We start from the raw sequence: 20,508 nt of genomic DNA on the forward strand, positions 1-20,508 counted from the left end.
GGGCCTTCCGTGAACTGGAAACTGCTGGAACCCTGGTGTTGCTGTCCACGATGAAGACAGTTTTACTTTGCCATGAACTGAGAGGGTGCTGATGGAGAAAGAAGCCCCTGCTCCAAAATCTGCACCTTCAGACATGACTAAACTTTGCTTTGTGGAGAAACATATTATGGCCAGACGAGACAAAAATGGAGCTGTTTGTCCACAGGGACAAGACATACTGTATGTGGATTGATTAGTAAAGAAAAACTACCTTCAAATTCCTCCACTTTACATCAAATCATCATCTAGAAGCTTGGACAAAGTTGGTTGTTCCTGGAATGGACTCACAGTTCTGATCTCAACCCTATCTGAAGTTTGTGGGTTATTCTTAGAAGCCCTGTTTGTGACAGAAAACCAACTATTTTAATTTAATTTTGCCAATTCTGCTTAGTTCAAATATCCTTCCAGAATTGTGCCAGAAGCTTGTTGATGGCTACAAAACCCACGTGGTAGGGGTGTAACTCGGCAGGAGACATTGAATCAGAGGTGGGTCGTAACTAGTTACATTTACTCAGTTGCGCTTACTTGAGTAACTTTTTGCCAAAAAATTACTTCTAGGAGTTGTTTGCACCATGCTTTTTACTTCTACCTGAGTAATATTTTAAAGTATTGCTACTCTTACTTGAGTAAGATTTCTGGCTATTCTATCCACGTCTAATTAATTCACTGAATTAAATTTACTTCATGTTTGTAAGCAAACTTCATTGCTCTGATGCTGCTTACTATCTGCTGAGCCATGTGGAGCTTAGGTGAATATGCAGTAAACAGTATATATTGTAACCTGAAGTACTTGGTACTGTTCTAACATATATATATATATATATATATATATATATATATATATATATATACATATATTACCTATAAGTGTTGTGGAAAAATTGCAATTTGGAGATGTGTGTTGTTGTTTTTTTGCCTGTTATTTTATCCAACCGTCGTCTAAACCCGCTTACCCCTGGAGTGTCATGGGGGGCTGGTGCCTATCTGCAGCGGTCATTAGGTGAGGGGCGGGTTGCACCCTGGTGGGGTGCCAGTCCTTTAGAGGGTGTTATTTTAATTGGTCTTTTTTATTTAAAATATCAGAATTCGCACATAAATTGATGTAGTTTACTTCTGTTTGAGTAAAAATATATTGAAGTAGTACTACTATTACTTAAAAAAACATTTTTGGCCACTCTAACCAACTCTGCATTTACCCATATATCATTGGGGGTGTATGTATGTAAATATTTGAGCTTGAATGAATACAGGGGTTGGACAATGAAACTGAAACACCTGTCATTTTAGTGTGGGAGGTTTCATGGCTAAATTGGACCAGCCTGGTAGCCAGTCTTCATTGATTGCACATTGCACCAGTAAGAACAGAGTGTGAAGGTTCAATTAGCAGGGTAAGAGCACAGTTTTGCTCAAAATATTGAAATGCACACAACATTATGGGTGACATACCAGAGTTCAAAAGAGGACAAATTGTTGGTGCACGTCTTGCTGGCACATATGTGACCAAGACAGCAAGTCTTTGTGATGTATCAAGAGCCACGGTATCCAGGGTAATGTCAGCATACCACCAAGAAGGACGAACCACATCCAACAGGATTAACTGTGGACGCAAGAGGAAGCTGTCTGAAAGGGATGTTTGGGTGCTAACCCGGATTGTATCCAAAAAACATAAAACCACGGCTGTCCAAATCACGGCAGAATTAAATGTGCACCTCAACTCTCCTGTTTCCACCAGAACTGTCCGTCGGGAGCTCCACAGGGTCAATATACACGGCCGGGCTGCTATAGCCAAACCTTTGGTCACTCATGCCAATGCCAAACGTTGGTTTCAATGGTGCAAGGAACGCAAATCTTGGGCTGTGGACAATGTGAAACATGTATTGTTCTCTGATGAGTCCACCTTTACTGTTTTCCCCACATCTGGGAGAGTTACGGTATGGAGAAGCCCCAAAGAAGCGTACCACCCAGACTGTTGCATAACCAGAGAGAAGCATGGGGGTGGATCAGTGATGGTTTGGGCTGCCATATCATGGCATTGCCTTGGCCCAATACTTGTGCTAGATGGGCGTGTAACTGCCAAGGACTACCGAACCATTCTTGAGGACCATGTGCATCCAATGGTTCAAACATTGTATCCTGAAGGCGGTGCCGTGTATCAGGATGACAATGCACCAATACACACAGCAAGACTGGTGAAAGATTGGTTTGATGAACATGAAAGTGAAGTTGAACATCTCCCATGGCCTGCACAGTCACCAGATCTAAATATTATTGAGCCACTTTGGGGTGTTTTGGAGGAGCGAGTCAGGAAACATTTTCCTCCACCAGTATCATGTAGTGACCTGGCCACTATCCTGCAAGAAGAATAGTTAAATTCCCTCTGACCACTGTGCATGACTTATATATGTCATTCCCAAGACGAATTGATGCTGTATTGGCCGCAAAAGGAGGCCCTACACCATACTAATAAATTATTGTGGTCTAAAACCAGGGGTTTCAGTTTCATTGTCCAACCCCTGTACATTTGATGACTTTGTGAATTTGAAAATCAAAATCCACATTAAATTGAAAGTAGTGCATCCAGTGAACAAGTAATCCTCCGACCTTTAATAAAAACCTAAAATTACCATCTGACCTGAGCTTTATGTAGTCGTTTTTACTATGTTGTATAATATTGGCTGAATCTCATAGACGTAAATTAATTAAACAAAGATTAAAATTCGTATTGTGTTTAGAGCGTAAAGTTGAATAAAAATTCTGTGATTTAGTTTTTACTAACTCAAGCTCAGTATAAAAGGTTGTTTGTTTGTGGGGGGAGAACAGTTCATCAGCTTCTCTCTCTGCTCCTCAGATTCTCAGATCTGGAGACATCCCACGTTGTGTTTCAGCAAGGAGGCTCTCTTCTCTCCTCTCACCACTCTGCCCTCACAGGCCCTGCAGACGGAGGCTGTCAAGCTCTTTAAGGTATGCTAATAAAAAAAACAATTTACCCAGAGGTGTGGACAAATCGTTCTGAGATCAGTCAATAAAGAGAACTTATTGGTTAATGCATTATTGTGCAAACTTTACCACCAAGAAAACACTGTTTCCTAACAGCCCTTTGTCCACCTTGTGTTCCTAGACCTGCCAGCTTTTCATCAATGTTGCCATTGATGCTCCAGCCATCGACTACCACGTCTCTTTGGCTCAGAGTGCTTTGCAGGTGTGCCTGGCCCACCCGGAGCTTCAGAACGAGTTCTTCTGCCAGCTCATGAAGCAGACTCGCATGAAACAGCTGCAAAGCCATGCTGGACCTCTGCAGGTTGGTTCTGTTGCCATAAGATGGCACCAGTAGTGCTCTAAATCTGTTACTTAAAGTGAAAGGAAAATGAAAGAAACAAATTACAGCTTTTCAATTGGGTTTTCTTGTCTTTCTGTAACTGCTGTGTCAAACTCCTCAAAAGGAGAAGTTTTCCAAGTAAGAGTTTAATTCTTTCACTGAAAACATGGAAGTTAACCCTTTTTCTAAGCACCAGAAACTCTCCTGCCTATTTTTAACCCTAGTGATCTTCTTATCAGTCTCACCAGCAGGGGGCAGAAGTCGGTGAAACATCCTGTGTGTTTCAGATCAGATTATGATGTGTGTCACCCAGCTGAACAATAAAAACAGATTGAGTCATCACAACCTCCTCCATTGTGTACATAAATAACCAGTTAGGTCAGAGTTTTGGTCGAATGTTTCATGAAAGCTTTTCTTTTACTTTACTACCAAATCCTACAATTTGCTCATGCAATCCTGCTTAAAGTGTAAGGTCTGTGTGTTTGCATGTCGTCCTCCAGGGTTGGCAGTTTCTGGCTCTCTGTGTTGGATTGTTTCTGCCTCAGCATCCTTTCCTCTGGCTGCTTCAGGTTCACCTGAAGAGACATGGAGACTCCAGGTGAGACTCAGAGGCGTGAAAATAAAAACAGAAGCCTGAATATGTAACACTATAAAATGAATGATTAATGATGTATCTACAGCATTTTTTCAATATTAAACATTACTCTGGGCTCTTTCTAATCCTCACAGGCTGTAAAATACACACATTGATTAAATGCCCCAGCATGCTGCTCCTCAGCCCTTTAACATGGTTTTTGTAGCCTTTAACAAGCTTCTGGTATAATTCTAGATGGATATTTGACCACTCTTCTTAGAAGAATCAGTAAATCAGATTGGTGTTGGGGCTTTGTGAAGGCCATTCCAGATGCTTAATATTCTCCTATTTTAGTCATTCCAGAACCAGTTTTGATGAGTGTTTTGGGTTATTGTCCCATTAGAAACTCCAACTGTGGGGCAGGCCTGTGGGTCATCACACTAGCTATTGCATATTTTTGTGGAGAAACCTTGTATACAAAAGCGCGTCCACACCCATATTCACAGGTGTTAAGCTTCAGGTGTTGACAGATACACAGATGTTCTATTTTGGGCTGCACCTCTCACTAAGTACATTTTACATTCAGAATTACCGTGTACTATTTTGTAAAATAAAAAAAAAACAGCTGCAGGTGTATAAGCAAGCAGGGTGTAATCTTGTATTATCTTCATCCTCCTTTTCTCCCCTTTTTCCCCCATCTCTCTCTTTTTTTTTCGAGCTTCTTTTTTCCTTTTCATTTCAGTCTCCGTGTCCGTAACAATTTAAATATTCCCAAAGAAGTTTATAATAAAGTTTATTTTATAAATATCAAGCAGAGCTTCAAAGCATTAGCTGTGATGCTCTGCTTGTGAAACTAAATCTGTTGGGTAATTTCTTGGCACTCAGACAACAATTCTGAGCGATACTCTGCCGGACAGGACACGGTAAAAAAAAAGAAACTCCAACTGTGTCCAAATTTCTTTTGTCCGCATTATTCTGTCAACGTTTGAGATAGAGTTGAAGAATCTGTAGATAGTTCTCTTCGTTATAGTTCCATCCAGTTTGTGCAATTCACCCACCCCACTGGGAGTAAACAAAGCCCACAGCATGATTCTGCCACTGCTCTGCTGGACAACTGGTACAGTGTTTCTAGGTTTGATAGCATCTCATAGCAGTAGCTCATTGTTGATTCCATCTGACCATAAAACAGGCTTTCCTGTGAACATTGACACTGGGGTTATAGCAGTTTCTAGTTTATGGCTAGCTTAAGCCTGGTTCCTGCATTGTTTTTAAGGAACGTAACCAAGTTCCTTTCATCTGAGGGTGCAGGTTGGGTCTTCTTCCATACCTCAGCAGAGTGGTGACGCATCTGAATGACTTATATCTATGTACAGTTGTTGGAGCTGATGATCTCGGCATCTGCAGATGTTATGAATTAGCTCCAAAAAACTTTTCCAACTTGTTTAAATCAACAGTTCACCTTCTTAGATCTTCACTGAGTTCCCTGGACTTTCTCCTTGCTCCACGTATTGGTCAATCCAAAACGATTTTGCTGAATTCATCTTGTATTTATAATATTGATCAGTTTAAACTTGTGGCCTCAGTTAGAAGCCCCATATTATATCACATTCATTCCAATGATGAGCAAACCTTTGACTAGTTCTGCAACACTTGAAAGTTACATATTAAGTCCACGTTCCACATAAAGTCAGACGTTATAACAAAGTTCTCTACCTGTCAGTTTCTATCTGTGCTTCTGTTTTGGCATAGTTCGGCTTCGCATTCTGTTCCACTTCCCTTTAAGGGTTTATTGGCATAATCAAGCATCATTTGGGTCAATTCAATTCAGTTTTATTTATATAGCGCCAATTCCCAACACATGTTGTCTCAAGTCACTTCACAACAGTCAGGTTCATACATTCCAATTAATCCTAACCATTGAACAGTGCAGTCGGAGTTAGCTTTTTATTCAAACTGGATTAAAAGTTTTTCTATCTAAGGAAACCCAGCAGATTGCATCCAGTCAGTGACTTGCAGCATTCACTCCTCCCGGATGAGCATGTAGAGACAGTGGACAGTCACTGGCGATTCGGTAGAGGGTGAGCATTAAGTTGTTGCCAGCAGAAGCTCGGACGAAGCCCCTCTCCAGAAAGGTGTCACAGGTAGACACAGAGTCAGGCCAGGTGTAGCTTCTAGGAAGAGAAAAGAGAGAACAAAGTTAAAAGCTGAAATAACAGCAAATAATGCAAAATTGGAGAGTAGTGTGAAAATGTAGCGAAGAGGGTGAAAGTGGTCATTATGTCCTCCAGCAGCCTAAACCTATAGCAGCATAACTACAGAAATAGCTCAGGATAACCTAAACCACTCTAACTATAAGCTTTATCAAAAAGGAAAGTTTTAAGCCTAGCCTTAAAAGTAGACAGGGTGTCTGCCTCACGGACTAAAGCTGGGAGCTGGTTCCACAGGAGAGGACCATCCGGACCAAAACCTCACGCCACAAGAACAGTTTTTTCCCATCTGCCACCAGCCTGGTTAACAAAGCCCGGAAACCACCCTGACATTCCCCCTTTCACCCACACCCCCCCTTTTTTTGCTGACAGGACACCTGTAACCTGTAACTCTATGCGTTACATTAACGCTCAGCTTGGACTCCTGCTTACTTGCACTGCTTTACTTGCACAATGATCACCTGCACTGTTGTATTGCTCTTGCATCTTATACTGCTCTATATTTACTCTCACTCACTTAAAACTGTGCACTTATATTTATATTATATTGTAGATATGTTTGTACTGTTTAATTTGTATTGTATTGCACCGACTACGCCAAAACAAATTCCTTGTATGTCCAAAAACGTACTTGGCAATAAAGCTTTTCTGATTCTGATTCTGATTCTGATAACTAAAGGATCTGCCTCCCATTCTACTTCTAGAGACTCTAGGAACCACCAGTAAACCTGCAGTCTGAGAACGAAGTGCTCTGTTAGGAACATATAGAACAATCAGATCTCTGATGTATGATGGAGCTAGATCATTAAGGGCTTTATATGTGAGGAGGAGAATTTTAAATTATATTCTGGATTTAACAGGGAACCAATGAAGGGAAGCTAAAATAGGAGAAATATGATCTCTCTTTTTAACTTTCATCAGAACTCTTGCTGCAGCATTTTGAATCAGCTGAAGGCTTTTAACTGCATTTTGTGGACATCCTGATAGTAAAGAATTACAATAGTCGAGCCTTGAAGTAACAAATGCATGGACTAGTTTTTCAGCGTCACTCCTGGATAGGATATTTCTAATTTTGGTAATGTTCCGGAGATGAAAGAAGGAAATCCTAGAAACCTGTTTAATATGGGATTTAAATGACATATCCTGCTCAAAAATAACACCAAGGTTTTTTACTTTATTACTGGAGGTCAATTTAATGCCATCCAGGTTAAGTGATTGACTAAGCAGTTTCTTTTTTAAAGACTCCAGTCCAAAGATGACAACTTCTGTCTTGTCTGAATTTAGAAGTAGAAAATTTAACGTCATCCAAGTTTTTATATCTTCAAGACATGCTTGTAGTCTATCTGAGGCCATAAGAATATCATTAGTGACTTTCAGCAGAGCTGTTTCGGTGCTATGATGAGCTCTGAAACCTGACTGAAACTCTTCAAAGAGGTCATTGCTGTGTAAATGCTCACATACTTGATAAGCAACTATTTTCTCAAGAATTTTAGATAAGAATGGAAGATTGGATATAGGTCTGTAATTTTTCAAGTCATCTCGATCAAGCGAAGGTTTCTTAAGTAAAGGTTTAATTACAGCTAACTTAAAAGCCTGTGGTACATATCCATTTACTAAAGATAGATTAATCATATCTAAAATGGGGCTGGTAATCAGAGGGAACACTTCCTTAAATAATTTGGTTGGGATTGGGTCTAACATACAAGTTGAAGGTTTAGATGAAGCTAATATTTCTGATAACTCAGGAAGCTCCACAGGATCAAAACAGTCCAAACACAAATCAGGTTCTGAAGTTATTTCCAATGTTGTCTCACTTGCTGAGGATGAAGTAATCATCTTCAGGAGTATGTCAAAGATTTTATTTATAATAGAATTAATTTTATTTAAGAAGAATCCCATAAAGTCATGGCTGCTGAGAGCTAAGGGAATGGATGGCTCAACAGAGCTATGACTCTGTGTAAGTTTAGCAACTGTACTAAAGAGAAACCTAGGATTATTCTTGTTCTCTTCTATTAATGATGAGAAATAAGCTGTTCTAGCTTGGCGAAGTGTCTTTTTATACAACAGTAGGCTATTTTTCCAGATTAAGTAGGAATCCTCTAGGTGTGTAGAGCGCCATTTTCTCTCCAATTTTCTAACATTGTGCTTTAAAGTACGCAGCTCTGAATTAAACCAAGGAGCCTGCCTCCTATGAATAATTACCTTCTTTTTCACAGGGTGCTGCATTGTCTAATGCATCACGCAATGATGAAGAAACACTATGAACAAAAGAATCAATTTGTGAAGGGGAGGAAACAAAATTATTGCCCTCCACTGTGCTTTTCAGTGATAATGAGGAAATTAAAAGTGGAACAGATTCTTTAAAGGTTGTTACAGCATCGCCTGATAATGATCTACTATAATGAAATTTTCTTTCAGGTGTGGAGTACTCGGTTAAATTAAACTCAACTCGGTCTTAAACAGTTCCGTTCTGATTCTACATAAACTAATCACCGGCTCAGCCTCATGCTTTACTTTGAGTTTGTTCATCTGTTTGGACTCTTTTCTCATCCAGAATGCCTGCTAAGCATATGAATTGAGAGAATAATGTTTCTAAGTTATTTAGGTTACACAATTAAACAATCCGGTCCTCGACTTAATCCTTCTGTTCAATGAATAAAATAAAATGGTCCAAAAAGTGGATGTTAGGTTGTTTCATGTATTATTGAGGCCTCTGTGGCTTCTCCTTTATTAAGAGTCACAGCAGATTAGTTTTGTTTTCCATTAACCAGTTCAGCTTACAGCAAGCAAAACAGACACATAGAATAGAATAGAATAGAATAGAATAGAATAGAAATATCCTTACTTGTCCCTCAGTGGAGACATTCAGATGTATGCTCTCCAGTTCTGCAGCAGCTTCATGCTGGGAGACATTGTCCAACAGTGATGTTATTTTTGCTAGAGTCCCTCTGTCTCCCTAAACCTGCACTGGGTCGAGGGGTATCCTAGGACAGAGCTAGCCTTCCTGATGATCTTATCTAACCGCTTCCTTCTAGCTATAGATTATCTACCTGTACCATTCTTTACCATTAGAATGAGACCTGCAACCTAAGAGGTGATCGAAGATTTCGTTTAAATATGGTCTGTGCAAATTTCAGCCATTCTTGAAAGTTTCACTCTAATGCAGGAGGAGCTGGCTCTTTCTTACTTTGATCAACCAAAACAAACTCTGCTTTTACCTGAGGGCATTTATTTGGGTCTTCAAATAGTCTCTACATTTTGGTAAATGTGTTTTTGTCAGTTGGAGAGATTTTTGTCTGAGAAAACCAACGGGTCAGCTGCTTACCATAAAAATTTTGTTTAGAAAGGATTCACCTATTTTCCCTCTTCCAGGACCGAGGTGGGAAAGTATGCCATCTACTGCCAGCGCTCTTTAGAGCGGACCCAGCAGAAGGGCGAGAGGCGGGCCCGGCCGTCGCGTATGGAAATTCTGTCGATCCTGCTGAGGAATCCGTATCACCACTCTCTGCCCTTCAGCGTCCCCGTGCACTTTCTCAACAACACGTATCAGGTAAGAGTAACAGAATGTTGTGTTAACATTTTGGGCTTTACCCGTCTGCCCAGCAACCACTGGAGCAAATCAAGGTTTTACCTGGATGTGCGCTGGTTTACATCCCTCACTGCTTCCTGTCAGTCTCTAAATGATGACCTCAGCATCTACTCGGAAATATGCAGCCAACAGTTTGACTTTAACTGTCCTGCACTGTTGCAATGAAGTTGATAATAGTGATAAAAGCTGGCTGCACTTATAGTCATGGTAAAAAGAAAGTACAGCTTCAACTTTAAGATTTTACATACAATAAAAAGGTCTGGTCTACTATTATTTATATTCAACATCAAGATACAAAAATATGCAAAGATTCCAGATTCTTCAAAAACAGGAAAAACTGTGTATGGGAAAATTAAGTACACCTCTGCCTTTTCTTTAGGATTTAGCAGGCAGGTGCTGCTAATCAAATGCACTTCATTAACTGGTCATCATTCTGAACACCTCTGTAAAAGCAGAAGTTTGGGCAAATTCCTGCTCTGGAGCATCCAAGTGTGTATGCCAATGCCAGGGTGGAAAGACAGTAGCAATAACCTTAGAGAACCAGTTGTTCCTTCCCATCAACGAGGGAAGAATTTAAAGGTAATTCTCAAACTACAGCGAGAAACATTATTACATTTATGACAGCTACCAATCTTCCCAAGAGAGAACATTCCAGAATATTCACCCCAATGTCAGACTGTGCAATGCTCAGAGAAGTGGCAAACAACCCGAGAGCTCCAGCTCAGTCTGTACAGGACAAGTAGTGTTTTTTCTGAAGAGCTGAAGGAGAATGGAGCATGTCCTACAGCTGAATGAATAGCAACACTTCTGCAGCAATGTCCTTTGGACAGATGATACAGAAGTAGAGATGTCTGACCGTAATGCACAGCACCATGTATAGAAAACCAAACAGAAAATCAAACCTTTTATACTACCTGCCAAGCATAGTGATGGAGGTATGATGATCTGGGCTTGTGTAGAATCTGGACACCTTGCAGTCAGAGCTGACCATGATCTCTGCTGTATGTCTTTGAGTCTTTGAGAGTCAGATGTGAGGTAATCTGTCAGTAGGAGGTTGTTGGACCGTGTGGTAGATATAAAACTGTAACTGTTGTTGTTACCATATGTGAAAGGGAATTTGGTATAAATTGTTCTGGGAAGGAAAGAGTAATTCCAAAGCAGCATGCAAGGCCTGTCCAAGAACAGTTTAGATAATGAAATGTTCTTGGCGTGTGGAAAGACTAATGGAGTTGTTATTTCAAGCGAGGAGTTCAGAAACAGTCCAGATGGGAATAATCCTTACATTCTGCAGCTTTCCAGGTCAACTTGACATAAGAGTCCAGGGTGGCAGAACTTTTACATGAGTTACAAAATGAGAGTAGATTGGTTGGACGTTTCACACCCCAATGATATCACATTGTATAAATACATACTGTACATCACAGAAGGTAGGGATTTTGGTAATGATGTACTCAGTGTGTGAATAAAGATCCCTGTGTCTGTTGAGAGGAAAGAATCATTTGTCTTTTCATCATTTTATTTAAAAATATTTTGTGCCACTACCTTTTCTGATAACAGAAAGCCTCCATGACCCTAAACACAGCCGTAAATCTGCAACATGACTGCAAATGAAAAAACCTTATGTGTCGCAAAGGCCTAGTCAAAGTCCAAACTTCTGCCTTATTGGCATTTTGTGGTTGGAACCTTATTATTGCTGTGCAGAAACAAATGTCTACAAGCCTCAATGAACTGAGGCAATGTTGTAAAGAGGAGTGGGCCAAAGTTCATCCCCAACGAGAAAGCCAAACAAATGCTCTGAAGTAAACAAAACTGCACACTTTAATACGTGTCCTTTAAGGTTTGTTTCAAACCTTTTTTACACTGAAAGATTTGAAACAAAACTATCATCTCACAGATCCCCATCACAGTTTTCCATGTCATTCATCTGCCTTCTCCTCTGCCTGTCTAGGTGGTGAGCTTTGATGCTTCAACAACCGTGGACGAGTTCCAGAGTCGCCTCAACCAAGACATGAGCATGAGGAAAACTGGACTTTCTGGCTTCAGCCTGTACACTGACGATCCCACCGGGCGAGAACTGGAATACTGTTTGTCAGGAAGCTTAAAGGTGTGTCTTCCATTCACATGATGAGCATTTGTCCAATTCCCTTCCTACTGCATGCCAAACAATGTGTAGTCTCCCCTTTTTGTTGGCAGATTTGTGACATTCTCTCCAAATGGGAGCAGGCCTCTAAAGAGCAGCACTCCGGGAAGTCTGAAAACACCAGAACCATCCGCCTGACCTACAAGAACAGGTTGACGATTGTGCTGCCTTGTTTCTTCCATGTTTTATTCCTAACTTCTTCTTTAGACAGTTGGATTCAATAATAATCCCAAGGTTATTGTGATGTAAAAAAAAGGAGACCATGATGAATAATGTCAAATCTTTTATGTGACCTTTTCTGTATAAGTCATATGAAAAACAAGCATGTTTGATAGTGGTGAAAATATTGAATATAAAAAGCGACAACCTGCTTGTATATATGTGAAAACCCTAAAGCTAAAACTAAAAGACATGTGTAAATGTTCAATATATTAAAAAACACATTTTAGGGGGATTTGATTGAAGAAATAAATTGGAAAGTTAGTTTTTGATGATTCCCTCTCATGGTCTTTCTACGTTTTTGTCTTTATCATGTTCTGTTTTCCATCCCAAGGCTGTACTTCTCTCACCAGATGAGAGGGGAGTCAGAGAGGGAGAGGTTGCTGCTAGCGTATCAGACCAACGAAGCCATCGTAGCCGGACACTTTCCCGTTAACAAGGAACTGGCTCTGGAAATGGCCGCCCTGCTCGCCCAGGTCCGAGAAAATGCTCTTTCACCTGTCATTCTCATAGCAAGGGCGTTCTGTATGATTTAGACTGTGCAGACATTTAAAACGAAGGCCTAAAGACATTTGAAAATGTTCATGATTCCATGCACTCTAGCACATCTCCCAGGACAACAGGCCCACAGCATCACAGCTCCTCCACTGTGCTTTATCATATATTCATTGCAGTTTCAAGCCACACCTCCGCTGGAGGTTTTGTTGCAGAAATGCTCCATTTAAGTGCCCTCTGACCGAAGCACATGGTTCCTGTTAAACTCTCAGAAGAGTTCATCAAACTTCATAAGCTTTCTTTTGTGATGGGAAGACAGAAAATGCTTATTCCTGACGGTCCTCCAAAAACAAAATGGTTTCTGAGTGTTGTCATGGTGATTTTGTGTTTGCCGCCTGTGGTGGCATGTTAGAGATGTAAAATGGTCCCGTCTGGGAGAGTATTTTCTTGTATCTATTTCCTGACGTTAGAAGATCAACATACACCTCTGACCTATGTGAATAGCAGGTTTTATTATCTTCCCCATTTTGAAGAGTAGCTAAGAGATATGTCACATTCTGGACACTTTCTTTAACCTAAAGAAGAAGAGTAATGAAATAAAAAACCTTCACTTTCATTTAATATGTAGGAATTCTAATTGGTGCCAATAATTGTGCAAAAACGTTATTTTGTTAAAGCCGAATGATTTCTACTCATGGGATTTAAGTGTAGTCAAATAAAATGTCCGAATTTCTACAATTTGTTATGATATTCTGCTCGTGCAACAAAAGATCCATTTATTTTAAGACTTTTTACTCGTCAAGGACAATAAGGGTTCAAAAGTGTAAAAACCTACAGTTTGTTTTTGTTTTCAGGTGGAGTTTGGAGATTTTGAACGTTCCATCATTGCCTCTGGATCAGCCCAAAGCAAGTCCAATCAGACATTAAAACAAGTGTTGGACAGATTCTACCCTAAACACTACCGCAGGACCTCGTCTGAGGAGCAACAAAGGTAAAAACACAAAAACAGTCTTTATTCTGTAACTTTTCTCCCTTACATAAGCATGCTGTATTTTTCTTTAACCGCCTAGTTTTTACAGAGCCTTATCAGATCTGACTGTGATAACTAAGTCGTATGATTGTATATGTACTGTTTTCTCACCTTTCAGACAACTCGTGCAGCGTCTTTCTGCCCGCTGGACCTCCCTCAAGGGGCGAAGTTCACCTGAGTGTGTCAGGATCTACCTGACTGTTGCTAGGAAATGGCAATTTTTTGCTGCTAAACTGTTCCAGGCAGAGGTGAGGGAAGGTTGGCACAACAGCATAAACAAACCCAAACTTGATACCCACGAAAATACTCGGCACCATTTTTATTAATGCTGACTGGACTGTCTGGGACGTATTTCTTTTCCTAACTGGGGCTCTGAAGTGCAGCCTTGCTGTTTCCTGTAGGTTTTCTGTTTCCCTGTGTTTTAACCCAAAGTTGTTACAGACTGAAAAAAAAAATGTTGAAAACTAAAACATCATTGCCATATTAGTTATCTTAAATAATACTTTTCTTATTCATGAACAAATTAACAGTTGTTGATAAACTTGTTGTTTGATCGACAGGAGCTGTTAATTCTAACTGTCTTCTAATGACAACTTTATGGAAGTAAATGTGTAATTATTCCTGTTTCCATCCTTTTTCAGACTACAACTCCCTCTCCTGAGTTGGGTCTGAGTGTTTGGCTGGCGGTGCATGAAGATGGGATCAGTGTTCTGGAGCACAAATCGATTGTAAGGTGCTCCTCTGGAACAGACATGCAGTCATAAATACTTTGGTTTACAGCCCGTTGATTTCCCCATGTCCTAACTTTAAAAACAAAACGTTTATATGCTCTGAAGTCAGTAACCCGTGTACGGTTTAACCTGTGTGTCAGAAACTACTGGTGACCCACCCCTACAAGAACCTGATGACCTTCGGAGGCTGCAAGGAGGACTTCATGCTGGTGGTGGGCCACAGCATCGCTACGAACAGCAGCAAGGACAAACCTGCAGAGAAGCATCTGTTTGCGATGGACACATTCAGAGTGAGTAACTGGCTGATCCACTTGTCTGATTCTTCCTATGGCTGTAAAGCATGGTGGAGACTGTTTTACTGTTGGTGTGTTGCAAAAAGTGGATGGAATAAAGATGGAGGAGCACTGAATTAAATTCTTACATTTCACCTTAAAACAACAGCTAGATGGTAAAAATGGTAAATGGCCTGCACTTGTATAGCGCTTTATCAAGTCCCCAGAGACCCCAAAGCGCTTTATACTACAATCAGTCATCCACCCATTCACTGTAGTAAACTACATTGTAGCCACAGCTGCCCTGGGGCTGGTAGACAGAAGTGAGGCTGCCATACAATCTGCACCACCGGGCCCTCTGACCACCATCAGCAGGGAAGGTGGGTAAAGAGTCTTGCCCAAGGACACAAATACTAAGACAGACAGAGCGAGGGTTCAAACTGGCAACTCACTAGTTACAGGACAAACTCCTATCACTGCCGCCACCGTCACTCCAAAGGTGGACAAAACTGTATGTCACAAAAGGACCGAGATCCCAAACTCTTGGGAAAACAGGTTCTTGAATGGAAGGTGTGGCACCCAGTAGTCCTTTTGAACCTGTTGTTGTCAAAAGCATCAGTAAAACTATGCAAGGCTTGAGTCCAGCAATCTGTCCCCCTCTCTGTGCACTTCAGTGCCCCTTATGTGCTTTACATGAAGCTTCTAAAATGGCCTACCTAAAGCCCCCACCTCCACCTTACTGATAATTGTGTACTATGTTAAAAGCTGGATCTGTTCCAGGAAACAAACCAACTTAAATGTACTCCACTAATTCTGCCATATAGACAGAAAATCCACGGAAAGTTTAACTTGGGCAACTAACTCTTGTTTTTTAGTTGTATAATCTTTCAGATAAATCTGTCAAATCCTGAAGGTTGATTAAATTCATGCCCATGGTGAGCGCATGTAAACTTTTGACAGTAACTGGATCTGAAATGTTGTCTTTGCTGAATCGTTCCCTCCAAGGTACCTAGAACGAAAAAGAGTAATTGGAACAAATCAGATGTGTCAGTTTTGTGCTATTTGCACATCTAGTTCACTTGTGTCTGTTTTGTTTCATGGGACAGATCAGGGAAATCACCCTCCTCATCTCCAGTTACATCAACAGCGCTCATCAGCAGAAGGCTGCCGCCCACCACCTGTCTGCCCCGGCTCTGATGGCGGCCCAACCCGTCAGCCTGAAGAGCAAAGAGCTAAGGAGTAAATCCCCACCAGCGCTGGGACGCCCAAGCAAGGCCCCCACACTGCTCTGAGGGACGCCAATAAACAGCCCTATATTGTATTCGCTCAGAAAACAAGCTTTATTTGCATCTCTAAATCCATTTGTCTCAGTTATTCCTGCAAATAAATGGTTGCTTCAGTTGCTGCTGATAATGACAAGCGATAAAATGATCTGCGTCATATATTTCAATATAACAGAGCAGCTGAGTGGAGACTCGACCTCTGCGCTGTGTTCATGAATTAAAAGTGGTTTAGAGGTTTTGTCTTCTACTTTAAGTATATGCTTGCTTGTGAGAGAGGAAGGTGATGCTATTTATTAACATTGTTCCTAAACCTCCAATCAGTTTCTGCTGTGTGGTTTATTTCTGTCAGTAAAATTTTATTTAAAGTCTGTTTTTCCTTTTTTTTTTTTTACATTTTGAATACAAGTAGGAAAAGTGTAACAATTGTAAGCTACTGAAGTTCAGTCTATGTATTAAAAATCTTCCTCATTAATAAAATGAATCAGTCTCATGTCGATCAGTAATTAATCTAAAGGGTATATTCTTGTTCTTATCCAGGAAGCTCTTGTTACATACTTTAGAGAAAGAAATTTGATATATAAAGTATAAAAATCAATTTATTTTGATAGATGAAGCTATATGCTATGATGCTATAAAGAGGGGGCTGAGATCATCAGCTTCCTGTGTTAGCAATGGTTAGCTCCAAACACAAATGTGCAGCCAGCATCTCTTCGCTTCAAAATGGCCACTTGCACAAAAACTGCTGAGAATGTTGCAGCTGGAAGTAAGGAGTAAGAATGTCAAAAAGTGTTGATGCAAACAGTGAAGCATTCTGATACAATCAATGTGTGGTGTTGCTTCTACCCAATTCAGGAGTGGGGACAAAGACATATACAGAGAGGCAAAGTACAAGTTTGGCAAGGCAGTGAAAGAGGCCAAACGACTGTACTCTGAGAAGCTCCAAAACCAGTTCTCAGCCAACGACTCTGCGTCTGTCTGGAAAGGGCTCAAGCAAATCACCAACTACAAGCCGAAAGCCCCCCACTCCATCAACGACCGACGCCTCGCCAACGACCTGAACGAGTTCTACTGCCGCTTTGAAAGACAAAGGGACAGTCCTGCAACCATCCCCCACGACGCCCCCCAACAGCTGCAGCCACAATCCACCACCCCCATCTCTCCAACCTCAAGAGGGGTCTTGGCACCTCCAACCCCCACCCTGAAGTTCCCCCCCACCAGCCCCCTACCCACGCCGAGGACGGCTCTTTCCATCCAGGAGAGGGACGTCAACAAACTCTTCAGGAGACAGAACCCCCGGAAAGCTGCTGGTCCGGATTCTGTCTCACCAGCCAGCCTGAAGCACTGCGCTGATCAGCTGTCTCCAGTCTTCACAGACATTTTTAACACCTCACTGGAGACATGTCATGTGCCAGCCTGCTTCAAGTCCTCCACCATCGTCCCTGTTCCCAAGAAGCCAAGGACCACAGGGCTTAATGACTTCAGACCCGTCGCCCTGACCTCTGTGGTGATGAAGTCCTTTGAGCGCCTTGTGCTCTCACACCTAAAAGACATCACCGACCCCCTCCTTGACCCCCTGCAGTTTGCCTACAGAGCCAACAGGTCTGTAGATGATGCAGTCAACCTAGCCCTTCACTTTATCCTCCGGCACCTGGACTCCACAGGAACCTACGCCAGGATCCTGTTTGTGGATTTCAGCTCTGCCTTCAACACCATCGTCCCAGTTCTGCTACAGGAGAAGCTCTCCCAGCTGAGTGTGCCCGACTCCACCTGCAGGTGGATCACTGACTTCCTGTCTGACAGGAAGCAGCGCGTGAGGCTGGGGAAGCACGTCTCTGACTCCCTGACCATCAGCACCGGTTCCCCCCAAGGCTGTGTTCTCTCTCCTCTGCTCTTCTCCCTGTACACCAACAGCTGCACCTCCAGTCACCAGTCTGTCAAGCTTCTGAAGTTTGCGGACGACACCACCCTGATCGGACTCATCTCTGATGGTGACGAGTCTGCGTACAGATGGGAGGTGGACCATCTGTTGGACTGGTGCAGCCAGAACAACCTTGAGCTCAACGCTCTAAAGACAGTGGAGATGGTTGTGAACTTCAGGCAGAACCCAGCCCCACCTGCCCCCATCACCCTCTGTGACTCCACAATTGACACTGTGGAATCTTTCCGCTTCCTGGGAACCATCATCTCCCAGGATCTCAAGTGGGAGCCAAACATCAGCTTCCTCATCAAGAAAGCCCAGCAGAGGATGTTCTTACTGCGGCAGCTGAAAAAATTCAACCTGCCAAAGACTATGATGGTGCACTTCTACACAGCCATCATTGAGTCCATCCTCACCTCCTCCATCACCATCTGGTACGCCGCTGCTACAGCCAAGGATAAGGGCAGGCTGCAGCGTGTCATTCGGTCTGCTGAGAAGGTGATTGGCTGCAGTCTACTGTCGCTCCAGGAACTGTACACCTCCAGGACCCTGAAGCGGGCCGGGAAGATTCTGGCTGATCCCTCCCACCCCGGTCACAGACTCTTTGAGACTCTCCCCTCTGGCAGGAGGCTGCGGTCCATCCGGACCAAAACCTCACGCCACAAGAACAGTTTTTTCCCATCTGCCACCAGCCTGGTTAACAAAGCCCGGAAACCACCCTGACACTCTCCCTTTCCCCCACACCCCCCCTTTTTTTGGCTGACAGGACACCTGTAACCTGTAACTCTATGAGTTACATTAACGCTCAGCTTGGACTCCTGCTTTACTTGCACTGCTTACTTGCACAATGATCACCTGCACTGTTGTATTGCTCTTGCATCTTATACTGCTCTATATTTACTCTCACTCACTTAAAACTGTGCACATATATTTATATTATATTGTAGATATGTTTATACTGTTTAATTTGTACTGTATTGCACCGACTACGCCAAAACAAATTCCTTGTATGTCCAAAAACGTACTTGGCAATAAAGCTTTTCTGATTCTGATTCTGATTCTGATTAAGAAGAAGCGAAGGAGATCAAACATCATCCAGATCAATTTCCTTCAACGATCTGTGGATTTTCCAGAAAGTTGGAGCACCGTATCACAAGTAAAGAATGCTAAAAAAGTGGCTCAAAGATCAGAACCTGTCATTGGACCTCAAACAGAAGCCAGGATCAAGACCAGAAGTTGGTATCCAGCATAAATGTATTATATTTGCTAATAAAAGCCTTCAAACCTGACAAAGCTGCCCTGAGGCAATTTTTTACGAAATGTCCTTATCAAATGTAAAAAAATGGAAGCCACAAATACATTTGTGTCCCAGCTAAAGTTTCAGCAGGAAGTGAAATTAAATGGACACAGAGGCAATAAAATTAAGACGTAAGGAGTTCAACAGAGACTCTTCTCTAAATCAGAAGAGATGTAGACTTGCTGAGTTGGTCGTATCGTTGCTTTGTGAGTGTAAAGTACTTTGCATTGTAAGCTCCTAGTTACTGAACAGCCAGCAGAGTGGTAAACTTTAATCTCACGCCCTTCTGGCCTTTCTGTGAAAGAATACCTGGAATCAGTAGAACTCACTTCCTATCGGTGAGCCTGTGCCACATTCCTCACTTCTCCACACTCGAATTTATAGATTTCTTTTATCATTTTCATCTAAAACTTTCAAATTTGAGTAACTTTATAACTGCTGAAACAGTAGGTGAGTCTTATTGTCCACAAATATTGACACAAGACGATGCTGAAATTGGCTTACAGTTTTTCAAAGTGAGCTCACTGCTGTTGTGGTATCCAGGCTACCTTGGATCAGCACTACTTCAAAATCTGTAACTCTTGAGTTTGTCAGATAAGGAATGGGCTATCCTTGTCTAAATACATGTTCTTTAAAGTATTTTAATATACTTGGCATTTTAGACACAGTTTAAATGCCACAGGGCCAGTTAAACCAAAATTTAAAGTTGATCAAGAGATTGAAATTTCACAGAAATCAAATTTTGATTGTGAAAACACTTCATTTAAGCATCAGTAAACGTTTGTCCTGTCGAAAATGCAAGAAGCAAAGAAGCCCAGAAAGTCCAAAAAGTCTCCATACTCAGTTTTTGTTTTTCCATACTTCTCCAGATCTGGAAAATAATGAAAGCAAATTCCAGACTTTAGAAGGAACCCTGCAGTGTTGTACGAGTTCATCCTCCGCAAGAACTCGTTCTAAATTGGGTTCATTCAAGTTAAAATAAACTAATTCATGTTCATGGTTTTTCCCTAAACATTTAGAACTATGTTCACAGCTGCAACATGAAATACTGTAGTTCCCGTTCATTTATCATCTTTTGAGTTAAAGTTTCAATATATTCAGGTCAAAGCATCATTCCCAACTTAGCACTTTATTCTATTCCCTTGCATCTGTTTTCGTCTTTCCTGCTGTTTTTTCTCACATAAAATGCATTTCATAATTGCATAACTCCCACAACAGCTGCTCTCATTCACATATTAAAATCCTTTCTTTGTCAAACCACAAAACCAAAATCCTGAATACAAAGGAGTCCATTTAGACCACTTTTTTAATTACTGTGACTTTTAACCTTCTTGGTACCATCAAGTCACTTCAGACAGGATGTGCCAAGTGTTTTTATTTTTATTTTGCCAAAAACAC

General features: G+C 41.5%; 1 protein-coding gene across 1 annotated transcript in view; it reads left to right on the forward strand.

Moving 5' to 3' along the window:
• Positions 1-16,385, forward strand: part of plekhh2 (pleckstrin homology domain containing, family H (with MyTH4 domain) member 2) — a 43,437-nt gene extending 27,052 nt beyond the window's left edge. The window contains exons 19-30 of the mRNA XM_047352569.1: positions 2,888-3,000; positions 3,158-3,337; positions 3,856-3,953; positions 9,509-9,686; positions 11,674-11,829; positions 11,919-12,016; positions 12,419-12,560; positions 13,434-13,570; positions 13,728-13,857; positions 14,251-14,337; positions 14,481-14,630; positions 15,719-16,385. Coding sequence (XP_047208525.1) covers positions 2,888-3,000; positions 3,158-3,337; positions 3,856-3,953; positions 9,509-9,686; positions 11,674-11,829; positions 11,919-12,016; positions 12,419-12,560; positions 13,434-13,570; positions 13,728-13,857; positions 14,251-14,337; positions 14,481-14,630; positions 15,719-15,904 — 1,655 coding nt within the window. The 3' untranslated portion in view covers positions 15,905-16,385. The remainder of the gene's footprint in view (positions 1-2,887; positions 3,001-3,157; positions 3,338-3,855; positions 3,954-9,508; positions 9,687-11,673; positions 11,830-11,918; positions 12,017-12,418; positions 12,561-13,433; positions 13,571-13,727; positions 13,858-14,250; positions 14,338-14,480; positions 14,631-15,718) is intronic.
• The last annotated feature ends 4,123 nt before the right edge of the window (positions 16,386-20,508 follow it).

This window comes from Girardinichthys multiradiatus, chromosome 22 (assembly GCF_021462225.1).
Source record: "Girardinichthys multiradiatus isolate DD_20200921_A chromosome 22, DD_fGirMul_XY1, whole genome shotgun sequence".
NCBI classification, from domain to species: domain Eukaryota; kingdom Metazoa; phylum Chordata; class Actinopteri; order Cyprinodontiformes; family Goodeidae; genus Girardinichthys; species Girardinichthys multiradiatus.